Below are 24072 nucleotides of genomic sequence, written 5' to 3'. Positions count from 1 at the left end.
CCTTATTTGGAAAAAATCCTTGCATGTTGGATTGATTTTATATTTTATTGAGAAGCTGCAAAAATAGAGTCCCATGTACCCTTCACCCAGGTTCCCCGCAGTTAGCATCTTTCATAATCATGCACATTTGTCAGACTAAGCAGTGAACATTGTACAAGACTACCAACCAAGCCACAGGCTCTACCCAGCCTCCATCAGCACCCCACCAGTGCACTTTCCATTTCCAGGGTCAGCCCGGGACCTGTTGTGTGTCCACCCAAGGGGCCTCCTCTCACCCAAGAGGCTTTCCCGGTCCTTCCTAGTTTTCCATGACCTCAACCCCTTGGAAGGGTCCTGCTGAGGCGTTTTGTAGAGTGTCCTCAGCGTGGGTTTTTCTGATGTTTTCTCACGATCAGACTGCAATTCTGCCTTTTTGGTAAGAGTAACAGGAAGGTGAGGGGCTTCTTGTCTCCCCAGATCAGAGCCTGTACAATGTCTGCACAGGTTATCACTGCTGAGTCAGTTCACCCCGTCCCTTGGGTAAAATGCTGTCTGCAAGCCTTCTCCAGCACCCATTTCCCCCTTCCATTCTCTGGCTCTAAGCGTGCACTCAGGGGCAGAGGAGGTCAGCTCCGCTCCCTGGAAGGTCATCTCTAAATGTCACTGAAGTTCTGCAGCCCAAACATGTTCCTTACCCTCCATTTTCTTATTTGCCTGCATTTTCTTGATCTCCTCTTCAAGACCTTCATTGACCTCCCCCTCTGAGTGGCTTTGTTAGCTCATTGGAAGGGGACTGTTTCCGGGACCCTGAGGATACCCAAACCTGCAGTACCACAAGTGCCTATATAAAATGGAGCATTTGCATATAATCTACATACATCTTCTCTCACACTTGATATCATCTCTAGATAGCCTACCATGCCTCATGTGATGTAAATGCTGCATAAATAGTTACTGTACGGCATTGTTTGGGGAATACCCACAACATTGCGGACCTAGTTTTCTATGTGCATTTTCAGTCAGCAGTGGGTGCAGAACCCAGGGCTGTGGAGGGCTGACTCCTCTCTCCTCTCTCCTGGCGCTTCCTAGTTTGCTGGTGAGCGTCCCTATCACAGGGCAGCTTCTTTTTAGACACTTTTGGAGTAGTTATCAGGCTCCTTGGCCAAGTATTTATATAAGCACCATCTCCTTAATCCCCACCACGCTCCTGTAAATTGACGGTTTACCATCCCCATTTAACAGTTATGCAACTGCCCAAGACCTATCTCTCCCCTGTGCCCGGGCCAGTGGTGGCATCACACCGAGCTTTAGCAGGAACTTGCTTGCTAAAGCGCAGCCTGCACGTGGATGCCCAGCACAAGGCAAACCAGCCAGCCCCGGGCCACTGCTGCCCTTAACTGCTGGGGGTCAAGCATGCAGTCGGTGGGCGCCTCCTGCCTTCTTGGACAAGTCTCCATGATGTTGCCACTGGAAAGCCATCATGCTTGCAGGGGGGCCAGGGCTCCGGCTCTTCAAGTTCCTGCAGGGCAGTGGGGAAGCAGGGCAGGGAGGGTGGGAAAGGCAAGGCCATCGACTCGCAGACCCAGAGCACAGAGCCATCGACCTGGACCTGCCCACCCCTCCCCACCTCTCTCAGCTCCCCAGGCTGCTGGTGGGTGGCCCACAGTGACCCACCTGACCGAAGGTGTCCAGGCAGGAGGTCCACACCAGTCACGGCAGGAAGCCTTTTCTAAGCTCATGCTGGCTAAAAGGTCGCCAGTGTCTTGGTGAGGAGCCAGCCCAGTCTGCACCAGGCCTGGTCTGGACTTGATCTCTACACGCTCCAAGTCAGAGTTCCCAGAGTGAGACAGGAAATGGTCATGGTCATGAATTGAGCAATAGAAGAGATCCCCACATGGGGACACCTGTGAGGAGCATATCCAGTGACCAGGAGTCCCCCAGTCCTAGGGAAGTCCCTGGCGGGAGGAACAGCCTGCCTGGGGAAGCTCTGATCTGGGGACTGGCCTGCCTGGGGCCTGAAATCTCCTTCAAACGGTTAAAATCATTTTTGCGCTGGGTCGGGAGGACGGCCAGCTTAAGGTCTTCCCTTCCCAAGACCGTGGCACTTGGAGAGAGTCCCCCAAATGTCTGTCAGCTGGAGTGGAGACCTGGCACACCTCAGGGAACACGAAGTGACCCAGTGGATGCTCTTCACTGCCATTCGGCCAAAGCCTCCCGCTCCCCCACTGGCCCTGCTGCCCTTTCTGGCTGGGTGCCAGACCACACGGGTCACTGGGGAAGCTGGGCTGGCAGCACACCTAGTGGCAAGTGGTTGGCCTGGCAGACGGGCCAGGCATCCACGGGACCCTGTTCCCCTCCCAGGCCAGCGGGGGACTCCCTGCTGCTCAAGGTCACGCTGGCCTCTCGAGGCCCTCATACAGGGCTTTTCTGAACAGCAGCCCTGGGGCGTTTGGTCCCAGAGGTGGCAGGCTGACACTGGACTGTGGGCAAGGGCTGAGGAGAGAGGAGTCTGGAGGCAGGTCTGGCCATTTCTCTGCTCCTGTTCCTGGGCGATGGGGAGGAGCTGCTTCAGTCTCCATTTCTTTCTAAACAAAATGAGAGGCTTGGGCAGAGCAGTATCCTCATGGCATGATCCCTCAACCATGGGCAGCAACAATTCTGAGGATGTGTTAGAAGTACAGATCCTCAGACCCTATCAGAGACCTCGGCCAGCTCAGGGGTGGGCATGGCAGCCTACTTCACCACATCTTCCAGGCTCAAGTTTAAGGACCAGGGGCCAAGTCGATGCCCCAGGTCTCTTCCTAGACACACGTCAATGAATCGGGCTGCCAGTGCACAGGAAGGTCTTACGCTAAGAGATGGAGAATGCCAGTGTGGAGGAGGTCCATCATTAGTAGTGAAAGGCCACATCCATCCCCTAGATAGTTACCTCCTTACCACCTAATATCAGCTCAAATGACTGTCCCAGACCCGCCCTCCCTACAGTTCCTCAGGCAGGCATAATGAGATCCCCTCTGCTGCCCACTGCACCGGGGCCACATGGTATCCTGGGTAGATAGCAAATCTTGCTTGTGGGTCAGTCTCTCCCCTAATGGTGGGGAGCTCAGGGACAGAGGGTAGGTCTTATTCCTGCATGGTGTCCACAGCCCTGAGCATCCGGGTTCCGTAGGCTATGCTTGCCCAGGCTCTGCGAGGTCCCTGCCAATTCCCTGGACCCTCAGAGAAGCTTCCAAGGTCCAACAACATCCCCAGCACCTTCCGGGGCTTTCCTTTGACAAAAGCTACAGGTTAGGACTGTGCTGCCCCTCACCCCCAATCACCTGACCCATAGGCACAACCTGGTTCTTCCTCTCAAAAGAATTGAAGACAAACACACAGAGAGGGTGCTCCAACCTGGCGACACACAAAGATGGCTCAGCACAGGAGCACGAGGAGGCCAGAGGCATGGAGCAGGCCTGTGTGGCGGGACAGGGCATGTCATTCAGCTCAGCTCCTGTAGGACCAAAGCAGCACTCCTGAGAGCAGCGAGCAAGCGTCCCCTTTGTGACTGGGGGGAGTTGCCAAAGCTCCCTAGCCCAGTCCCACCTTCCAGGGTTCAGCAGGTGCTCTCGACAGCCCACTTACCAAGGAGATGGTGGGAGAGTGAGGTTCTGGACTTGAGCCTGGACGTGGATTCTGGGCCCGCCACTCACCAGCCAGTTCAGATGGTGAGCTGCCTCACTTCTCCACTCCTCCATTACTTCGTACGTAAAGTGGGTTGAGCCTGCAATCTCAGCTATTCAGAAGGCTGGAACTACTTGGTCCCTTGGCTTCACCCCTGCTCTGGCCAAAGACTACAGAATTGCTGCTGAGACCAGGATCTGTGACCTGAAGAGGGAATCTTGGGTGACTCCGGGGTTGAGGGCCAGGAGGAGGAGTTGGTCCCTGTGAGTCCTCACCTCTCAAAAGTTGACAGAGCCAGGGTGACCTGGGAATCAGCTCTTCCAAATTCACTGCAGAAAGAAGACCAGTCCTTGGCAGAACAGTGGATTATCAGATTTGGGAGGGGCCTACAGACCCATTGACTCCAAGGGTCCCAGATTGAGGGATTTCTCTGACCCCAAGATTTCAGAACACACGTGAGGGGCTGCCGTTAGGTGGCCAACATTTTCTTTTCACAAGTGAAGGCATTATATATATCCATCTGGGATCACCACCTTGCCACAAAAGATAGGACATTTTAGCAAGAAAAAGTTAGGAGGGTATAATATCAAAATAAATGATGAGATTCTTAAATTATACTTAACCGTACGTCCTAGTCCATTTTGTGCTGCTATAACAGAATACCACAGGTGGGTGACTCATGACCAACCCACTAACATTTCAACAGTGTTAAATAGTTCAGTTTTACTAGGTACAGTGGTGCAACAATTTGGAAGGCTAGGTAGAGGATAGGAAGCTTAAGGTTGGCCTGGGCAACTTCCAACAATTTGGAAGGCTAGGTAGAGGATAGGAAGCTTGAGGTTGGCCTGGGCAACTCAGTGAGACCCTGTTTCAAAATAAACACAAAGAGCTGGGGTTATCCTCAGTGGTAGAGCGCCCCGGGGAGACTAGACCTGCACACACCAGCCTGGCAGAAGCATCCCTAGTGGACGTGCGTGCGCGCGCGCGCACACACACACACACACACACACACACACAATTTTAAGGACAGAACTTTGTTGGCACCTGGTTCTGAATGTTGGTAAGTTCAAGACTGAAAGGCTGGCAAAGGCCTTCTTGCTGTGGCAAAAAGAGGGCAATAGAGACAGCAAGAGGAGGTCCAATCTACCCTTTCATAAGGCACTCACTGTATAAATCCACCGACAAGGGCAGCGTCTTTGTGGTCTAGCCACTTCTTAAAGGTCCCACTTCTAACACCACACATTGGAGATCAAATTTTCAACACCTGAAGGTTTTTTGTTTGTTTTTTAAATTGTTGTTATTGGTCCTGGGGATTGAACTCAGGAGTGCTTTGCCACAAAGCTACATCCTTGCCCCCCCTCCTTTTTTTTTTTTTTTAGTTTTAATTTTGAGACCAGGTCTTACTAAATGCTGAGGCTGGCCTTGAACTTGAAATCCTTCTGCTTCTGTCTCCCAAGTGGCTAGGATTACAGATGTGTATCCAATGCATAAACTTTGAGGGACACATTAAAACCCTATCGTGGTTTTTTTTTTTTATTGTGTCCATCTTTTTTTTTTTTTAAGAGAAAGAGAGAGAGAGAGAGAGAGAGAGAGAGAGAGAGAGAGAGAGAGAGAGAATATTTTTAATATTTATTTTTTAGTTCTCGGCGGACACAACATCTTTGTTTGTATGTCGTGCTGAGGATAGAACCCGGGCCACACGCATGCCAGGCGAGCGCGCTACCGCTTGAGCCATATCTCCAGCCCCCCTAGCGTGGTTTTAAAAAATGAAAATGTTTTCAGGAATCTGAGGCAGGAGGATTGCAAGTTCAAGGACGGCCTTAGCAACTTAGGGAGGCCCTATCTTAAAGTGAAAAAATAACAAAAAAGATCTGGGATGTGGCACAGTGGTTAAGCACCCCTGGGCTCACTCTCCAACACCAAAAGAAAAAAATCCAGAGTATGAAATAACAAAAAAGAATATTTTATTTTTTTTTCTCATCCATAACAAAAATATGAAAACTTGCTTGATTATAGGTCAAGGCAGAACTAATGCAACTCCAATTTTTCAGGTCAAAAAACAGACTGAAGGGGAGGAAGGGACCTGCCCAAAGCGACCCAGCACTTTAATGCCAGGACCCACAGTGAGAGTCCAATTTTTGGTCCAGGATCATTCTAACATGCTTGCTGAGTTCTCTGCATGGGCAACCAATCCTGCTGCTTCTCCTCTCAGTGGGTCAGACTGAATTCTTTCCCAACTCACCCAGTCCCAACCTCACCAGTGTTTCTTCCCACAGCACACGGTCACCAAGATGGAACACACTTGAGCACCCAAGCCCAGACCTTCCTGCCTCTCTGACCACCTTCTCTTCCTTACCTCTTGACCCAGGCAAGTCCTTCCTCTGCCTGAGCGGGCTCCCTGCGGTGTGCTCCTCCTATCTGCCCCACTTCTCCAACCTCATCTCCAACCAGCCCCGCCCTTGCAGCATTTCTGTTTCTGCACAGACTCCCTCCATTCAGCACTAGCGCACACTCATGTTTCTACACTAGGTTAAAATACTCTCCGAAGTTCACCGAAGATCAAGATAGCTTTTTAATATGTGAAAAAGTCTCAGGTAAAGTCCATGAAAGAAATACAAAGTGATTACTATGAGCTCTCACATTTTTCACTTAGCTTAATAAAAGGCAGAAATGCCAAGAAGAACCAGAGTTAATAAAGAAATGGGGACCTACAGTTCACTGTTGGTGGGGTAAATGATCACAACATCTTGAAGAACAACTTGACAATGTTTTTGCAAATTAAAAACACCATATATGTACATCAGAATTTTTATAGCAACTTTATTCAGCCCCAGCTTGAAAACAATCATAATGTCCATCAACAGAAGAATGGATCGATACATTATGATATGTTCTATAGCTGGAAGGCTAAACAAACCCCAAAAGCACACTGAATAAAAGTCAGACTCCAAACCACATCATATTGTAGATTTTCTTTTTAAAAGTCTCAATGCATATAAAACCAGCTGGACGTGGTAGCATATACCCAGCTACTTGGGAGCCTGAGACAGAAGGATAGAAAGTTGGAGGCCAGTCTGGGCAATTTAGCAAAACTCTGTCTCAAAGAATAAAAAAAGAAAAAGGAGGAATGGGGGATGTAGTCCAGTGGCAAACCACTCTCCTAGCATGTGTGAGGCCCTGGGTCTGATCTCCAGTGCCCCCTCCAAATTAAGAAATGCACACAGTAGTTAAGCCAGCAATTCCCACTCTAGGAACTGGTCCTGTAGTTTTCCTTGCATGTAGGCAAACTATGGATGGGCTTGCTGCTCTGGGCAAACTGGAAACAACCTAGATGTCTTGTTATTTAGCCAGAAATGTTGAATCAATTTTAACATATCCATACGATGGAATATTGTCTAACCATTACAAAGGATGAGGTTGATATTTATGAGCAGATATGCAATAATCTTCAAGACAGTGTGAAGTCAACAAGCAAGGCTCAGAAAGTATGCAGCACACTATTCTCTGTGCAAGAGTGTGAGTGCATACACAAGGGCTCTGCAAGCACTGAGAGTGGTGGCATTCCAGCCTGTGGGACCCTGTTGTGTTCTCTTCACAGGCATCACACACTGGCCAGGTCCAGTCCCTCTGCTGGACCACACTCTCCCCAGAGGCCTGTGGTGATGACAGGAATGTCTCCCTAGTCAAAGGCTTGCAACTGTCTTGAGCTTAGAAACACATCAATAGCTCTCTGACCACAGGCGGGGCCACAGTTGGGTCTGGCAGCAGCCACAGCTTTCCTGGCTGTCCAGAAGATAGGCTAGACGTGGGAAGAATTGGGGTTTATGCCCAAAGAGCCCTTAGCCAACTCACTTCTCAAGTTCCCAGGTAACCCAGGGAGTAAAGACAGGGTCTGGGGTGTGAGCTGCCGGAACTCCAGGTGCTGAAAAAGCCGCTGCCTCCATGCAGCAGGAATGGGTGTGGGCAGGTCACAGGACTCGGCCACGGTCGTAATGATCTGGATTCAGGTCAACTTCAGCCCATGAACTCAGCCTTCCACTGAGCTATCCTGCTGCTTGGGGGAGTCAGAAAGCACTTCTCCCAAAGTCACACTGCAATCTTACAGTCAAAGTGGACTAGTGTTGGCATGTTCTGCAAAACAAAAGACAGTGACTTGATGGGACATGGGGGCACATGGTTCTAATGGGAAAGTGGGGGGCAAGAAGGCAGAGGAAAAGCAAGTGAGGAACTGGCTGGAAATGATGCAGGAAGTGCTGACAGGAGCCTGGTCAGGAAGAGTCAAGGAATCCTGGCTAAGAAGTACCAGTTTAGTCCCCCTGGGGTTTTGATGATGGTTTGGGTACCTGTCCACTTCTGCAAGATCCTTCTAGCAGGGAGGTGAGGAGCAGGCTGGATGTGGTCAGGCTGGAGGTAGGGAGACCTGTAGGGAGGCAATAGCAACCATTCAGGTGAACCCAGATGGTGGCCTGGATGAGGGCAGGAGTGGGTGATGACAATGTTTGAGAATATTTAGGAGGGTTTGACATAACTGGTGAAAGTAAATAAGAGCAAGAAAGGGAGGAGTCAAAGGTGATGCTCTGATCTCTAGATCAAGGAACAGGACATCAGGAGTACCCTGCATGGAGGTGAGAAATTCAGATTTGGGCAGAATATGAGTTCAGTTCCAAGGATGCTGAATGAGAGGTGTCTGAAGGATGTCCAAGTGGGGAGGCCAGTAGGCGTTCACCTTCCTTCACTCAACAGCTGCCATGTGGCCACATGGACAAACTAGACAGCCCCCTACCAGGGAGTTCCTGCTAGTGGGGGGATAGCAAATACCTGATGAATGGGAAAAGTGCCTTGGAGGAAGTAAAAAGAGCAGAGAGAGGGAGTAGCTGGAGGTCAGCCTAGACCACAGGTACTCTGGAAGAGGCTTCTCTGCAGAGAGGACAGGAAAGATGGGAGGCTACGCCCAGGAGAAAAGCATTCAAGGGAACAGCAAGTACCAGGCCCGGGAGACAGCAAAAGGGCTAGTGTGACAAATGACCAAGAGGGGTCACTGACTCTTGTCCTAGTTTGTTTTCTATTGTTATAACTAAATACCTGAGAGCAAGTCACTTACATGGAGGTTTTTTTTGGGTCACAGTTCTAGAGGCTGGAAAGCCCAAGAGGATGGTGTCAAACTCTGTTCTGCTTCTAGCAAGGGCTTTCATGCTGCATCATAACATGCCAGAAAGTACAGTGAGCTAGCTGGGGTCTCTCTTCTTTTTCTTGTAAAGTTACTCATGCTATCATGATTTTATTTAACCCTAATTACTTCCCAAAGGTTCCACTTCGAAATAGCATTAATATATGATTTTGGGAATTGAATTTACAACACAAGAATTCTCAGGTCAAACATTCAAACCATAGCAATCCTACGGCCTGGTTTGGGAATGCAAAGGCCAATGAGGTTGGGATGGAAGAATTGTATTTCTGAAGCTCACAAACTGCAGTAGGGACTGTGGATATTGCTCCAAGCAGCCCACAGAAAAGCTTAAAGATCCCTGAGAATGATGGGTGGGAAAATGATAGTTCTGATAGGTATGGACACATTAGGAGCCAGTTAGAAATCTAATGTAGACAAGCAGGCAAAACAGAATAATCAAGTCTGGCTGGGCATGGTAATGCACGCCTGTAATCCCAGCAGCTTGGGAGGCTGAGACGCCAGCCTCGGCAATGTTGAGGCACTTAGCAACTCAGTGATATCCTGTTTCTATACAAAATAGGGCTGGGGATGTGGCTCAGTGGTTGAGTGACCCCGAGTTCAATCCCCAGTACCAAAAAAAAAAAAAAAAAAGAAAAGTAGAATAATCAAATCTGTGTCCAAGACTTAAGACTTCATGCGCAGATAGATCATTGGCTGCCCTTCCCAGAGACTTCCTAGAAGTCCATCGGTACAGCTGATCATGGTTAATTCATCTTTACACATTCCTGGTGCTTTCTTTCCCCACAGTACTGGGGATCGAACCCAAGGGGCTCTCTGACAGTAAACTACATCCCTAGCTTTTTTTTTTTTTTTTGAGACAGTCTCAAAGTTGACAAGCTGGCCTTGAGCTTGAGCTCCTCTTGACTCAGACTCCTTAGTCTCTGATTATATGCCTTCCCCACCATGCCCAGGGAATACTCTCTCTTGCCTATTTAATCTCCTCAACCAGAGTAGGCCTGTGGGTTCCATCTCAGTGCCCTTACCAGCCTGAGAGGATGGCTCTGTCTGCTTATGTGAGTTTGCTGAGGCCAAGCAAGGAACCTGTCCACTTAGGGGTTTTCTCCACTGCATCAGGGCTCTGAAAATGTGGGCTCTGTGGATGAGTGGAGGGATGTCCCATTGCTGCCCTGCAGAGTTGGGGAACACAACGTGCATGGCTCCTGCTCGCCAAGAACTTAGAATTGAGTGAGTGCTGAACTGAGGCTCTGGCGACATTAGTACTGTGGAAAGGATCCGTGGGCACTGGGCTCTCTCTCAAGCAGGCCTGAGGACTGGGGGCGTGGGTAGGGGTTCAGGTGATTACCGCCTTGGCCTCCCCAGTCCCTCTTCAGAAATAGATGCCTAGGGAGAGGCGACAATGGAAGACACCGAGGAGCTGGGATCTGGGGGCCTGCAAGAATGTTACCTAGAAGCAACCAGCTTTCAAACTTCTTCCCGGTCAGGGATGCATTTCTAGGAACCCAGGACAGATTAGCAGTGAAAACAGGCAAAGAAAAGCAGGGGTGAGCGCTCTGGCTGAATTCCCGCTACCCGACCGATCCACTTCACGCGGCCCACGCTCGGGCCGGCGGTAGGTGGCCCCATGGAGTGCGGTGGGTGTCCCCCGCCCAGCGAGACTTCCCGGTCCACTGCTCGCCGCCGCGCCGCCGCCGGGACCTTTCGCCTACTTTCCAGGGCTTAGGCCCCGCCCCCCGGCCCCGACCAAAACACGTGCCGCATCCCGCCCTGCCGGATCACGCCGCGGCCAGGCTGCGATCACGCGGGCCCACGCGGCGCCTATAGGCCAGACGCGCACGGGCCGAGCACGGATTGGCTGAGGGCGACGGGCCCACCCCCGGCGGGGCGCAGCGTATTTTGGTTTGCCTGCGCGTCCCGCCCCCGCGGCCGCTCCCTCCGCGGCGCCCCGCCCCTCCCGCGCCGCGAGGGCCGCGCCGGGGCAGAGCCGCGCGAGCGGGCTGAGGCGCGCGCTGGCCGCAAGAGCTCCGGCCATCACCGCCCGCTGCGCACGTGCGGCCGCTGCCGTCCCCGAGCTCACGCCCGCGGCCGCTTTGTTGCTTCTGAACCGCCGGCACCATGCACACGCCAGGCTCCGCGGGCCCGGGCGACGCGCGTGCGGTGAGTGGAGGGGCTGGCGCGGGAGGGGACGCCTGCCTGCGCTAGGGGCGAGGCGAGGGCGCGCCGCCTTGCGGGACTGGCGGAGGTGCGGGCTGTGCGGGGTCTCGCGGTTAAGGTACCGCTGGGGCACCCAGGCGGGCTCCGGGTTGGGCGGGGCGGTGGAAGCACGGGGTCTCGCCGGGCGGGGAGGGGGCGTGTGCTGAGCCCCGCGCAGCCGGACGTGCAGCTTTGTCTCGCGGTTCCCGGCGGCCCCGCCCGGCGCGGGGCTATTTCCAGCCATGACGTCACCTGGGCCCTGTGAGGAGGGTGGCCGTTGGGCGGGGGCGCGGCTGGCGGGAACGCGGCACCCGGGCGGTGGAGGCGGGGCACGGGTAGGGGCGGGGCGGGGCGCAGGCTGTCGGCGGGAACCCTGCACGCAAGGGGCGGGAATGCGAGGGCGGGGCAAGGTCAGATGGCGGGAGCGAGGCGTGGAGGGGGCGGGTCAAGGGGCGGAGAAGCGGCACGCGGAGGGGCGGGGCAAAGGCGGCTGGCGGGAACGCAGCACGAGGAGGCTCAGACCCTTTGCTTCTGGGTCTGGGGGCTGTGGAGTTACTTGCGCTGGGTGGTCGCAGCGACACTGAGAGAGCAGGTGAGATCCTTTTCCACTTGGGCTTCTGTCTAAATTCTGCATTTGTTCTGTGGTGCAGGCTGCCCACAGAGGTTGGGCAAAGTGGCATTTGCAAAGGTGACCTCTGCCTGTTCTCGGAGAGGGGGAAACTGGTTCGTCAAAGTTTTGCTGCTTAGGCAATTTAAGTGAAAATGGGTATCTGTATGGATTTAAGGTTTTCTTTTGGAAGAGACCAGTCAATCCTGGGAAAAGATCTCTCCTGGGTTGTACAGACCTTATGCACACTCTTCCTCTCGCTCCTCCTAGGCTGGGGCAGAACCAGTGCCTTAATGTTTCTCAGTCTGCTGAAAGCAGGCTCAGTCACCATGGGATCTACCTGCATGGAGCCCGTAGAGTTCAGCCACCAGGGAGTTGGGCGCATGCCCCAGAGAGTCTAAAAATGGTCTATAAGGAGGATGCCCTGGTGGCTTTGCCAACTCAAGGAGCTGTCATCAAAAGATCTGGCTCACTGGCAGACCAGTCAGGCCTTGTATGAATTCATCTTCCAGGTGACACCTTCACACTAGCCACTTTGACTTATATTTTTGTAGTTAGTCTTATTAATAATTTACCCAAGAAAAACATGAAATCAGTAACCTTTTAAGAGTCATGGTTTTCAGGGGAAACTGCTTGCCAGCCAGGTCCAGTCTTTAGAACATTGGTTTGAAAGCAGAGTTGTCACCAGTGTTCCATGAGGGTCTTTTACTAGCACACAGAGCATGTTGCCTTTGAAGTGATGCACGGATGCAGGCTTCTGGTGTGCACGTCCATGTGCCTCTGGGGGGTGCCTTTCCTTTTTCCCCGTGGACTGAGAAGACATTGTGTTATGTCACCTGTAGGTTGACATCATGGACATATGTGAGTCAATCCTGGAGAGGAAGCGGCATGACAGTGAAAGGTCTACATGCAGCATCTTGGAGCAAACAGACATCGAGGCAGTTGAGGCTCTGGTTTGCATGAGCTCCTGGGGTCAAAGATCCCAGAAAGGTGATCTCTTAAAGATAAGACCCCTCACACCTGTCTCTGACTCTGGGGATGTCACCACTACCATGCTTATGGATACAGCTGCAGCTGAGCTACCAAAGGACTTTCATTCTTTATCAACTCTGGTAAGTGGGGGTGGGGAGAGAGCCCTAGAGTGGCTTAAATAATTACATTGACAACTCATGGGTTGATTCACTGGGATGCTGGCAAGTAGGTTGCTTACCCCTCTTGTGTGGGTTCACAGGGGTGAAAATTTTTCCTTCATTGCTTGAAAATGTGCACTGAGGGATCATGACCTTCCAGACATGAGATACATGGGGTTAGTGTACTTCAGATAATAGATAAATGCAAGAAAATGGAATTTAATTTCTTGGGGAATCTTGGTGGGGGGTGGGAGGGTTAGGTTTTCCTTGTGACCCGATCCAGGATTAGGACATGTGGGCAGCTCCTAGAGAAAGCGTGTGCTATTGCATCAGCCTGAACTTTGTTGAAACAGTGGCACCTCTGCCTTCTTGTGGCAGCTGACTTCAGCGAGAGGAGCAGTGGATCCAGTACTGGGAGTCCCTTGCACCTCAACATTGGGCTCTTCTGTGGGGCAGCTGAAGAGACCCGGGAATTGTTGGGCACTGTCTGAAGGCTTGGTTCAGTCAGAACCACTGATTAGATTTTTTTGAGGACTTGAGATTATTGTGAAAAGCTCTGATTTTGAAGTTTAAGTTTGTTTTCTTGTTATAGTCCTAAAGCTAAATTGCTCATTTTAGTCGTTGTACAAGGCCTTAGCAGACATTGCCTTTTCTTCCAACAGAGCAAATGCATGATTTAGGAGGGGTCAGAACAGAATGGGGAGAAGCTGAGACAGTGGGTGCCTTGGGTAGCCTTAAAAGCTGCTGGGGCTTCAGCAGGCTCAGACCAGTCTTCCCTCCATGCATCTTTAAAAGGCATTGGGGCAATGTGATCAAATGAGTTTCTTTTAAAATTTAACCAAGATCTTTTCACATGGAACTTTTTTTTTTCCCCCTTAAGTGCATAACTCCTCCTCAGAGCCCTGATCTCATGGAGCCATCGACAGGGACACCTGTTCTTCCCCAAGTAACCGATTCCAAAGCACACAGGGTCATGGCCCTCCCGCTATCTTCATCGGTGGCAGCCAGAGCACTGAACAAGAGGACTGAGAGGGGCTTGCCAAGTTTGAAGCTCGAGCCCCAGGAACCAGCTCCTGTGCCCAGCTGCAGGGCCTTGGTAACAAGTGTGATCCGCCACACGGGGGAGAATCCTGTTCCTGCCTGCTTTCCTCCTGCTCAGATGCAAGAACAGCGACTGTCCAATAGCAGAGAAGGGGAAGCACAGTTTCTGGGACATTTGGAAGCTTTGCAGGATACACGCCTTGCAGACAGTTTACTCATTGCTAACACCGTTTCCTGTCAGCCTTGCTTGCACGGATCTGGCGGCCTGCTCCCCACCGACAAAGGCCCGAAGGCGGGGTGGCCTGCTGCAGTTCAGCCCTGTTCACCAAAGAATTTTGAAAATGACTTGCCAAGGAAAACCACCCCTCTGATTTCTGTTCCTGTCACCAGTCCCCCTGTCCTGTGCCAAATGATCCCTACAACTGGACAGAGTAGCATGATCTCTGCATTTTTGAGACCTCCTCCCCTATTGTCTGTGGGGACTGTCAAACCCATCCTGCCTCAGGCTGCACCCATGCCCCAGCCTGTGTTCATGGGCCCGCCCATGCCTCAGGGAACTGTGATGCTGGTGCTGCCACAGAGCACTCTAGCCCAGCCTGCTACCTGCCCATCCAGTGTCATGGCTGTTGGGAACACCAAGTTATTGCCCCTTGCCCCTGCTCCACTGTTCATTGCCTCCAGCCAAAACTGTGCCCCTCAGGTAGACTTCTCCCGGAGGAGAAACTATGTTTGCAGCTTCCCAGGCTGCCGAAAGACCTACTTCAAGAGCTCCCATCTCAAGGCCCATCTTCGCACTCACACAGGTAAGCACTGGGCAGGTAGGGTAATGGGAGCAGCAGACCCTCTGGTTAGGAAGCATATCTGCAGCCACCTCTGAGTGGGAGGCAGGAGGACTGCTGGAGTGGGTAGGGGCTCTTTTTCTTTGGTTCTTTAAAGTCCTTGTGATCTTGCAGGAGTTGGAATTGTTAGCACAACCATCAGCACCACTGCTACCCTGTCTGGGTGGAATGTAGGATGGCTCCATTATTGTGGTCCTTCAACAAGTTTTAGAGTACCTTACCAGGGCCCCATCTCTCTGTTTTGCAGTAGATATTCATGGTTTCTTTGCATATTTATTTCTTTGTGTGTTGTATTGGGGATTGAACTCCGGTGCTCTACCACTGAGCTACACACCCAGCCCTTTTTTTTTTAAATTTGTTTTTTAGTTTTAGATGGACACATAATCTTTATTTTTACGTGGTGCTGATAATTGAACCCAGTGCCTCACGCATGCTAGGCGAGCACACTACCACTTGAGCCACATCCCCAGCCCTTTTTATTTTTAGATAGAGTCTCCAAGTTGCCAAGGCTGTCCTCTGAAACTTGCCATCCTCCTGCCTCAGCTGTGGGATTACAGGCAGGTGCCATCGCACTTGGTTTTTCTTTGCATTTTAGAAAATGCATTCATGTTTAGTGAAAGCATCAGCAAGATTTGGGGGAATGTGGGTCTAAACTAGAAAAGTTCAGGTTCTAGAATACTTTTTAAAGAATACAAATACCAGCAGCTTGGGAGGCTGAGGCAGGATGATCATGAGTTTAAAGCCAGCCTCAGCAACTTTAGTGAGACCCTATCTCTAAATAAAATATTAACAAGAGGGCAGGAATGTGGCTCGGTGGTTAAGCATCCTTGGGTTCAATTCCCATATCAAAAATAATAGTTTTCTTTGGAGAATGTATAATTTTTGATTCAGAAGGTCACAACAAGAAACTCTAATGACCTAGTGATGTCCTTGTTGTCTAGTCAGCTTTGCCCAGTAGAATTTTTTGCAGTGAATAAAAGGGAGTTCTATTTGGATAGCCATGTGCACTTGAAATGGGGCTAGTGTGACTAAGGAACCAAATTCTACTTTCTCATTAATTGAACTTAAGTTTAGAAGGCTCCGTAGGCTGGTGGCTGCCATGATGTGTGACAGGGCTGAGTGCTGCCTGCTAGAGAATCAATCCCTTTTCTGGATGAGGGCAGTGTTTTTCAGGTGTCCAGTGAGTGAGTGCTCTGTAGTGCTGCTGTTTGTTTTGTTTGGGGCACTAGGGATTGAACCCAGGGGCACTCAATCCCTGAGCCACATCCCCAACCCTTTTTAGTTTTTATTTTGAGACATGGTCTTGCTAGGTTGCTTAGGGCCTCACTAAGTTGCTAAGGCTGGCTTTGAACTTTGCAATCCTCTTGCCTTAACCTCCTGAGCTTCTGGGATTACAGGCATGTACCACCACCCCTGGCTGTTTGTATTTTCCAAGGATCCTATAGTCACTTGTTCAGCTTACCTTTTTGATACTCACATGTTACATAGAAGCACATAAAGTATGCCATTCAGTAAAGATGTGTTTCATAACTCTTCTTGGAACCCCCTTTCCATCAGAATGTCCAGATTGTGGAATATAAAATAGGAAAGACTGACTGGAGAGAGTTTTGTTTTTTGTCTTACAGAACCCCAGGCCTCATGCATTCTAGGGAAGTGTTATACCATAGAACTATATCCCCAGACCTTTTTAAATTTTGAGACAGGGTCTTACTGAGTTGCCCAGAATGGCCTTGGACTTGTGATCTTCCTGCCTCAGCCTCAGTAGCAGGATTACAGGTGTATACCACCATGGCCAATGCTTTTAAGACAGGCTGGTTTCTAATTAGTGCAGTGCGCCTCTGACCATAGCAGCCTTTGCTTGCAGCATGGAGTGCATGTTGGTATTCAGACATTCCAGAAGGAGCTGTTCCTCCATAGCTATGGGCTGGCTATTTGCTTTGGAGAGACAGCTCCAAGCCTGGCCCATGAAGTACTTGCCTCTTTGCTACTTGCCTCTTTACCTGAGCAAAGAGGCAAGTACTTCATAGGCCAGTCTTGGGGCTGTCTCTCTTTGCCTCCTTTGACCCTGTTTCTCCAATACCATATTTCCACCCTTCTCCCTCAGCTTTCTTTCCATGTGCTGAGACCCTCAAAGAGCTTGTTTCCTCATCTTATTTCTTTGGTCTTAGTTTATTATGTGTCCCATCATCTCCCTTTGTCTTTTAGTTACTTATGTACTTGTCTTATCTCACCTGGATTTAATTCCTGGTGTCTGATACAAGAGTCTGACACTAGTAATGATGGCTGGCTCTTCACTGGGTGGGTGTAATGGCTGTATCAGAGTGAAGGGGTGCTTCTGAGGAAATCAGCCTGCTCTGCTCTGCTCTCGTGGGCTCCTTGGTGTCGCAAGCTCTGCTTTATTTATTTTTTTTAAATAAATTTTTTAAAGTTTATATATGACAGAGGAATGCATTAAAATTCATATTACACATAGAGCACATTTTTTTCATATCTCTGGTTGTATACAAAGTATATTCACGCCAATTCATGTCTTCATACATGTATAATGTCCATCACATTCCACCATAATCTAACCCCATACCCCCTTCCACCCCGCCCTATCTTTTGAGTTCGTCTATTCCTCCCATGCTCCCCCTCCTGACCCCACCATGAATCAGCCTCCTTATATCAGAGAAAACATTTGGCAGTTGTTTTTTGGGATTGGCTAACTTCATTTAGCATTATTTTCTCTAACTCTATCAATTTACCTGAAAATGCCATGATTTTATTCTCTTATTGCTGAGGCTCTGCTTTTAGTAGAGCCTATCCAGATGAACATATAAGGCATGGATTCCAAATTTGGGGAGGTGACTGAGATTTTCATGTTTAATCAGTCATCCTCCCTGGGTAGAGACACTATCAGAATCATAAGAAATATGGGCATCTAAACAAGTTCCTTTCATGTTTCCCAAAGTACTTATGTTTCAATAACATGAATGTTCTGGAGAATCCCCTTCTTTTATACCATTTTGTAAACACTCCATTGGAGTTTTCATGAGAAATAGATTTGGGTAACTTTACTTGGATAAGATCACTTTTTATATATTTCTACCAACCTGAAAAAACACACTTAAACTGGAGTAAGGTAAAGTGAATGGAAGCTCCATTTTGGTAAGTTGAAAACAAGTAGGAGTCTTTATAAATCTCATGCAAAGGCTGGCAGTCTGTCCAGCTCCTGGACGCTGGATGTGCTATTGATGTGGTGGAGCCTGGGAACAAGTAGGCAACTGTCGGAGTTGGTTTTTGTCGCCTTACCAATACCTGAGTTCAAGTAATTTGTGAAGAGTATAGGCCTATTTAACTCAGTTCTGAAGGCTAGGAATCCCAAGAGCCTGGCCCAGCATCAACTCAGCATCTGGCCCAGCATCAACTCAGCATCTGGCCCAGGCCTTCCTGCTGTATCAAGACATGGTAGAGGGCACCATGAGAGACAGCAGCTGCTGGAGAACTTGCTTTGATAGGTTATTGCAAGAGTGGCTTTGCTATCATTCCATAGTGGATTAATCCATTCACAAGGACAGAGCCCTCATGATCTAGCCACCTGCCAAAGATGCCACCTCTCCATTAACATAATGACTTTGGGGATTAATTTTCCACCACATGAAATACGGGGAACACGTTCAAATTGTAGCAGCAACCTTACGTGTGGGACTCTTAAATCTATAAAATTTCAGGCCCTACTGTGTTAATTATAAAGTTTATAATGCTGCTGAATTTTCTTGTTACTTCAATTCTGAAAAATATCTGTTGGTACCTCTTCAACACTCATTTATTCAAAACAGTGTATTTGCCGCCTGCTATAGGAAGTGCAGGCCAGGAGTTCAGCTGTTCAGATGGGTGAGCTAGACATGGAAAGACGGGTCGCATGACAGAGTGTGTCAAGCTAGTGATCATGCAGGCAGCATGTGATTATGGCAGCCTGGTGAAGAAGGGCTTCAGGATGCCAGAAGGGGCATGCTCCTGCTGGCTAGAAAGACCCTGGTGGGCTCTGTTACATGGACGACCATGTCCCCTGCAAGGCTCCCTTGCTTACCTCCCTACTCCAGGAAGGCACAATTGGGTTCCTGCCAGTGCTCTGGAACTTTGAATAACAAACACGTTAAGTTTGTAGTCTAAACTCTAACCTTTCCATTTTGTAACTAACCTATTTGTCAGTGAAATAAGAAATATGGAGAGGAAATTAATGATTGTGAGAAGTCTTAAAGATTCTTAGTGGGATTTTTTTTTTTTTTTTAATGTGCAGTTCATCCTGAGGCGGGGAGGAATTATTCCTTTCAAGAATCTTGTCCCTAAGGCTAAGCTGTAACAGCAGATTTATTTAAAAATAAACTTCGAAAGGTTTATTTGATGTCTTTGAGCTCTACAGACTATTTATTACCTCTCAGGTGTGGGAGGAAGAAAATGTGTTTTGGAAGACTTCTTGATTCTAGATCACCTACCATCTGAATAATAAAATCTATTCTGAGATGTTGATGAACAAAATTTTTAAAGAATGTAAATTCGCCTTAAGGCTCTGAGCATGTTTTCTTTAATGTGATGGTTTTCACCTCCCAGGGGAGAAGCCTTTCAACTGCAGCTGGGATGGCTGTGATAAAAAATTTGCGCGTTCAGATGAACTGTCTCGCCACCGCAGAACTCACACAGGGGAGAAGAAGTTCGTGTGCCCTGTGTGTGACCGGCGTTTCATGCGCAGTGACCACCTGACGAAGCATGCCCGTCGCCACATGACCACCAAGAAGATCCCAGGCTGGCAGACAGAGGTCGGCAAGCTGAACAGAATCGCCTCGGCGGAGTCTCCTGCCAGCCCCCATGCGCCCCTACCTGCCTCTTCCTGAGAGTGGGTGGGCGTCACTGTGATTCCTTGGGAATAGCTGATGGCTGCCTCTAAAAACAAGGCCTCAGAGGCCCAGGAGCTGGTTCCGATAGTGTGTTAACCCTTCTTTTCTGGTTGGGACCCTGTTCAGTATCTTTTGTAGTTTGAAAAGTTTCTTTCCTTCTTTGTCTTTCTTTCTTTTTAAAGGAAATAGAAGAAAATTTGATGATCCAAATCACCAGCATTCAAACATTTCGGCAATAAAGTTTACAAAATCTGGATTTTTACAACCTTCCTATTCATATTTTGTAGAAATGAGACAGGGTACTAATTTTATACTGTTTTTTATAAAAATATTTATATTGTTGGTGCTCCAATCATCAGTTTCTAGATAGATGATTTTACCACCTTATTTTCAGCTTTTAATAGCGAAGTTTTATAATGACTCTGCTTTTGCTTTTAGTAAGCTTCGTACATCATTCAGAAAAAAAAATCATAAATTATCAGGTCTTCTCAATTTAAGATTTAAAAAAAAATAACAGGTTGAATAAGGGCCTCTTATTAAAAAGAAGGAAAGGAAAATTTTACAGTCAGCTTTATAATGTTTTTAAGAGAAATTCCAGGCAACCAATCCTGTAGCCCATGTAACTAAATTCTGGTTGGCTAGAGCTAGTCGTTTGTGTGTGTTGCATGACCTGTAAAGGTTGCACTGGGGCTTTACTCAGGGCACTGCCAGCTCCTGGTGTTGGAGCTGCTGCATGATCTGAGCATCTGTGTGCTGTTGCTATCTGGGCCATTGCTCTGCTGAACCATTCTTGTTTGTACCTGAGGCCCCCAAAAGAATGCTAGCCCTCAAACCTGGCTGCTTTATTCATTGTCAGTTGACCTCTTCTGATGTGGCCTTATCCATACTGCATTGTGAGTAGAATGACTACATAGAAAAAAGGTTGCATGGATCTTTCAAGTACAGTTCATCTAAAGTGAGGTGCAAGTGTATACAGTTGGTGCCAAGGTTCAAGTTCCTTTGTTAAGGATGAAAAACTAGGAAGTGGGTGTTACGCATGACTGGCAATGTAATCCCACCTGACTGACCTTTCATTCATTTTGTTTGAAAGATATTGTTTTGATCAGACAGTCTACCTTGCAAGTAAACCGTGGGCACGGCACTGCTTTTTAGCCATGTGAGCACAGATAACACAGGAGATTGGCTGCCTGGCGGGATTGGTTTTGGATAAATGTTGGAAGTTCAGGCAACAGAAGAAATGAAAAAACACAGAATGTTGCACTATATTGGTAGCCTGGGAATATTTTTTGTGCGGATTTGTTTTTGCCTTTTAGTTATTGGCACTTAACCTTTATTAAAATGATGGTAAGATGACATGTGGGGTAAGTAAAATTAGGGTTCGTGTTCAGGTCTTTTTAGTCTAATATAACCCTCTCTTGATCCTTCATTGTATGTTACTTGATACCCATTAAGTTGTTCTTTAGTATCAACTGTTTTTCATTACCGTATGTATGTGTGTGTCTTTAGGAGATTTCCACATTTTGGACAATTCCACAGGTATGGTATGTTCTTGTTGTCATGAGGCATGATATGGTCGCAGGAGAGCGATGGTTGTACATAGTTTGTGTTTTCCCCACCACCCCAGTCCTCCCATCCTCCTAAGTCACCATAAACACTTTTGACTATGTGTGTATCGTAAAAGGCATCAGGTTTGGACAGTTGTCTTAATTATGTTATACCAGTGATGTTTGTCCAATGATCTGGGGTAGTGGAAGGTCTTTGAATATTTGGTTGCTTGTGACATTTCATTCTCTGAACAGTATTGTAGATGTATTGAAATGGTATTAATTTAAAACTTCCACTTCCTGATTAGATTTAGAAATACTTTCTGAAAAGTTGGGAAAAAGTTCCCATCTGAAAAATCCTCCTGAGAACCAAGCCCTTGTAGGCTGCAGCGGGTGAGTGAGGCGTCCCTGTGCTGACAGTGCGGGTGCTCGGGTGCCCGAGGCCACGCCGGCAAGGCAGGTTCCCCCTGTGCACTTTATTGCCTGAGCAGATTTGCTTGATTTTTGACATTGAGCCTTTTCAGTAGTTTCAGTAAAATTTGTTTCATAATTATGTTTTATGTAACAGACTTTGAATTCTTATTTAAATGAGATGTGTAATGTAACTTTTTTCTTTGAATCATATAAAACTTTCTTGATTTGCAAACTGGACTTGTGTCCTGTGTCATTAACTGTGCCCAGTGCCTTAGTGTAACACCCAGTGTCTTCCAGGATGAGTGGGCAGAACTGGCCCGACCTGAACTCTCCTTTTTCTCGGTTTAGTCTGTTTCTTTGCATTCCTTTGGGAGTTCTCTCTGAAAAGAATGTATGAGGAGGTTGCTTCTCTGTTGGCCACTGGGACACACATGTCTGGTCCTGGCAGGATAGGACCCAGCCTGCTGGATGACCCTTGGGCCCTCGGGGCCTGTGCTCTTCCCCTGCCAGCGGTGGGTGTCTGCCCGAGGGGGGACTTGGAAGAGGTGTGTGGAAACATTTTTGCTGCCTCACTCCAGCCCTTACCCAGGGTTAACGACAACACGAGGGCTCAGTCTCCTCTGCTTTGATTCTGCACACAAAGGTACGTAATTAAGAGCTCCTGTGGGTGTCACCAGAGGCTCTGTGGGCTGGGATCTTGCTGTCTGCATCATGGTGCAGAGGTGACAGTGGCCCCAAGGACTGCAGATGTCTGCTGTTCCTGTCTGTCTGGTCTATTGCTGGCCCTTGTCATCTGGCCTCTTGATTCTGGGGAGTCCTAATTCTCATTCTTCGATACTGCTGGGCTCCCTGGGTCACCTTTCCCAGGCTTCACAGCCGTGAAACCCCAACTGTGAAGACCCCGAGGATCGATCTCTCCTTGCACCTCTTGCCTGAACTAGGTAGTGCTGCACCTGTCCCGGGACACCTGCCCAGTCTGCATCTCAAACCCGACATGGCCAAGCCCCACCTCTCTTCCCCACCCTTGTTTTTCTCACAGTTGGCCCCATTGTCCTTGACCTGCACATGAGTCCTTGCAGTTCAGGTGCAAGACCTTGGAGTCACTCTGCTCTCACCCCATATCCAACCCATCACAGTTCTTGACTCATCTTTCAAAACATCTGGCATCTGATGACTTGTCACCTGGCCCAAGTCGGCAGCTTTCTCCTGGATTACTGTCAGGCTGCCCTGCTTCTGCCCAGGTGCCCTTCTACCTGTGCTCAGTGGCCACAAACCATTCAGAAACGTTGATTCTCTTTTCTTTGCCTAAAGCCCCCATTTGGGTTTCAGTCTCTCTCCAGGGCAAAGTCCCCACAGGGCCTCCATGGCCTGGACTGTCAAAAAAGCAGGAGTGCAGCCTTGTCGCTGGAGAAGGGTTGTCTGGGAGGAGGTGCTACCCTGGGCCAGGCAGCTGCTTTCAGGCCTATGGCTTGCCACTTTCCTCTGTGCTCCTGGGGCACTTGCCCGTTCCTCATGCCTGTTTTATACCTCCTGGGTCCTGCTGGCACAGAGACTGGCAGGGAGTGAACCCTCTGAGTGTTGTATGAATTCTACAAAAGCAAGCTGTTTCTGTAAACTGTGCTTCACCAACAGGTGCTAATAAGGTGTCCGCCTAAATGCTCTTCCGCTGGATGGGCAGGGAGCTCAGTCCCTCCCTCCACAGTCTCTCTCTCCAGAAATCAGGACTTAGCCTCTACTCCCAGGGACAGAGCTGTGAGGTCCAAGTCACTGTCTCTTGTGGCCCCACAGTGTCACTGCCAAGTGCAGGCCATGGGCCCATGCCCCTGATGGGGGTACAGGCCAGGGAAGGACGGACGTGTCCTTACACAGACAAGCACACACTCCTGCCTGAGCTTCTGCAGGCAGTTGAGGGCCCAGCCCTCCAGTCTTTTGTGGGACCATGTCATGCCATGGGTCTTTTGTGCCACCTTTCTTCCCCAGATTTCCACACCCAGAGATTAAGCAGGTCTACCTTGCCAACTCTGAAAATGGAAAGGTTTCTTCACACATGAAAACAGGGCCCCTTGTCCCCCTCTTCAGGTCTGATTTGTCCCTGAGGTTCAGATTGTCACCCACAGAAGGTCAGATTATGGAGCCTCCTTGCTGGAGGACTCGGCTAACCCTCAGAGCCTATCATGTGACTTCTCTCCATGGCATATGAGAGCACCTTCCTCCTGCCCAGCTATTGCCAGAACAAGGAGGAGGCACACCACAAAGCCCCAACACCTCACGGTGGCTGTGTGACCGCTTTCTCTGACAGCCTTCCAGAGTGCCCACCTACTGACCAGTGAGCTCCTGCCATGGGGAAAGAAGTGGCCATGGAACTGGGACATGGGGGGAGAGACGGTGAAAGCCCCTCGGAAGGCTGGCTCGTGGCTCAGTGGTAGAGTGCCTGCCGAGTGTGGAGCTTGTGGGGCCCTGGATCTGATCTCAAGCACAGTGGGGCGGGTATGGGGGTTACACTGCAACAGCAGAAAGCTTGTCTTGGGGGGAGCAGGCAGCTTGGGCCAACTGCAGCTGTAGAGGAGGTCCCTGCCTGGGGCTCCACGGGGACGGAGAGC

General features: G+C 49.3%; 1 protein-coding gene and 1 long non-coding RNA gene across 3 annotated transcripts; one reads left to right on the top strand and one right to left on the bottom strand.

Annotated features, from left to right (window-relative positions):
* Positions 1-5569: 5569 nt before the first annotated feature.
* On the bottom strand, positions 5570-10771 carry LOC144369467 (uncharacterized). Its single transcript, XR_013429269.1, has 3 exons — positions 10275-10771; positions 7986-8062; positions 5570-7773 (listed from the first exon to the last, which is right to left on the bottom strand). It is a non-coding gene; the product is annotated as an uncharacterized LOC144369467 (long non-coding RNA).
* Klf11 (KLF transcription factor 11) lies at positions 10763-21709 on the top strand. Of its 2 annotated transcripts, none has more exons than XM_078029674.1 (4): positions 10763-10984; positions 12470-12739; positions 13638-14601; positions 19231-21709. In XM_078029674.1, exons 1-4 carry the CDS (start codon positions 10943-10945, stop codon positions 19509-19511), a joined length of 1557 nt encoding a protein of 518 aa, XP_077885800.1. In that variant the 5' UTR covers positions 10763-10942; the 3' UTR covers positions 19512-21709. The 2 variants fall into 2 exon arrangements, with proteins under 2 accessions (XP_077885800.1, XP_005327411.2); XM_005327354.5 differs by lacking the exon at positions 10763-10984 and adding an exon at positions 11506-11612.
* Positions 21710-24072: the final 2363 nt, after the last annotated feature.

Source organism: Ictidomys tridecemlineatus, chromosome 12 (assembly GCF_052094955.1).
Source record: "Ictidomys tridecemlineatus isolate mIctTri1 chromosome 12, mIctTri1.hap1, whole genome shotgun sequence".
NCBI lineage: Eukaryota > Metazoa > Chordata > Mammalia > Rodentia > Sciuridae > Ictidomys > Ictidomys tridecemlineatus.
Note: the sequence above shows the minus strand (reverse complement) of the source record. Positions and strands in the feature narration are given on the sequence as shown.

Coding starts and splice junctions, on each gene's coding strand:
- Klf11 (XM_078029674.1), top strand. CDS start 10,943: ATGCACACGCCAGGCTCCGCGGGCCCGGGCGACGCGCGTGCG. Junction 10,985..12,469: donor GCCCGGGCGACGCGCGTGCG/GTGAGTGGAGGG, acceptor TGTCACCTGTAG/GTTGACATCATGGACATATG. Junction 14,602..19,230: donor CCATCTTCGCACTCACACAG/GTAAGCACTGGG, acceptor TTCACCTCCCAG/GGGAGAAGCCTTTCAACTGC.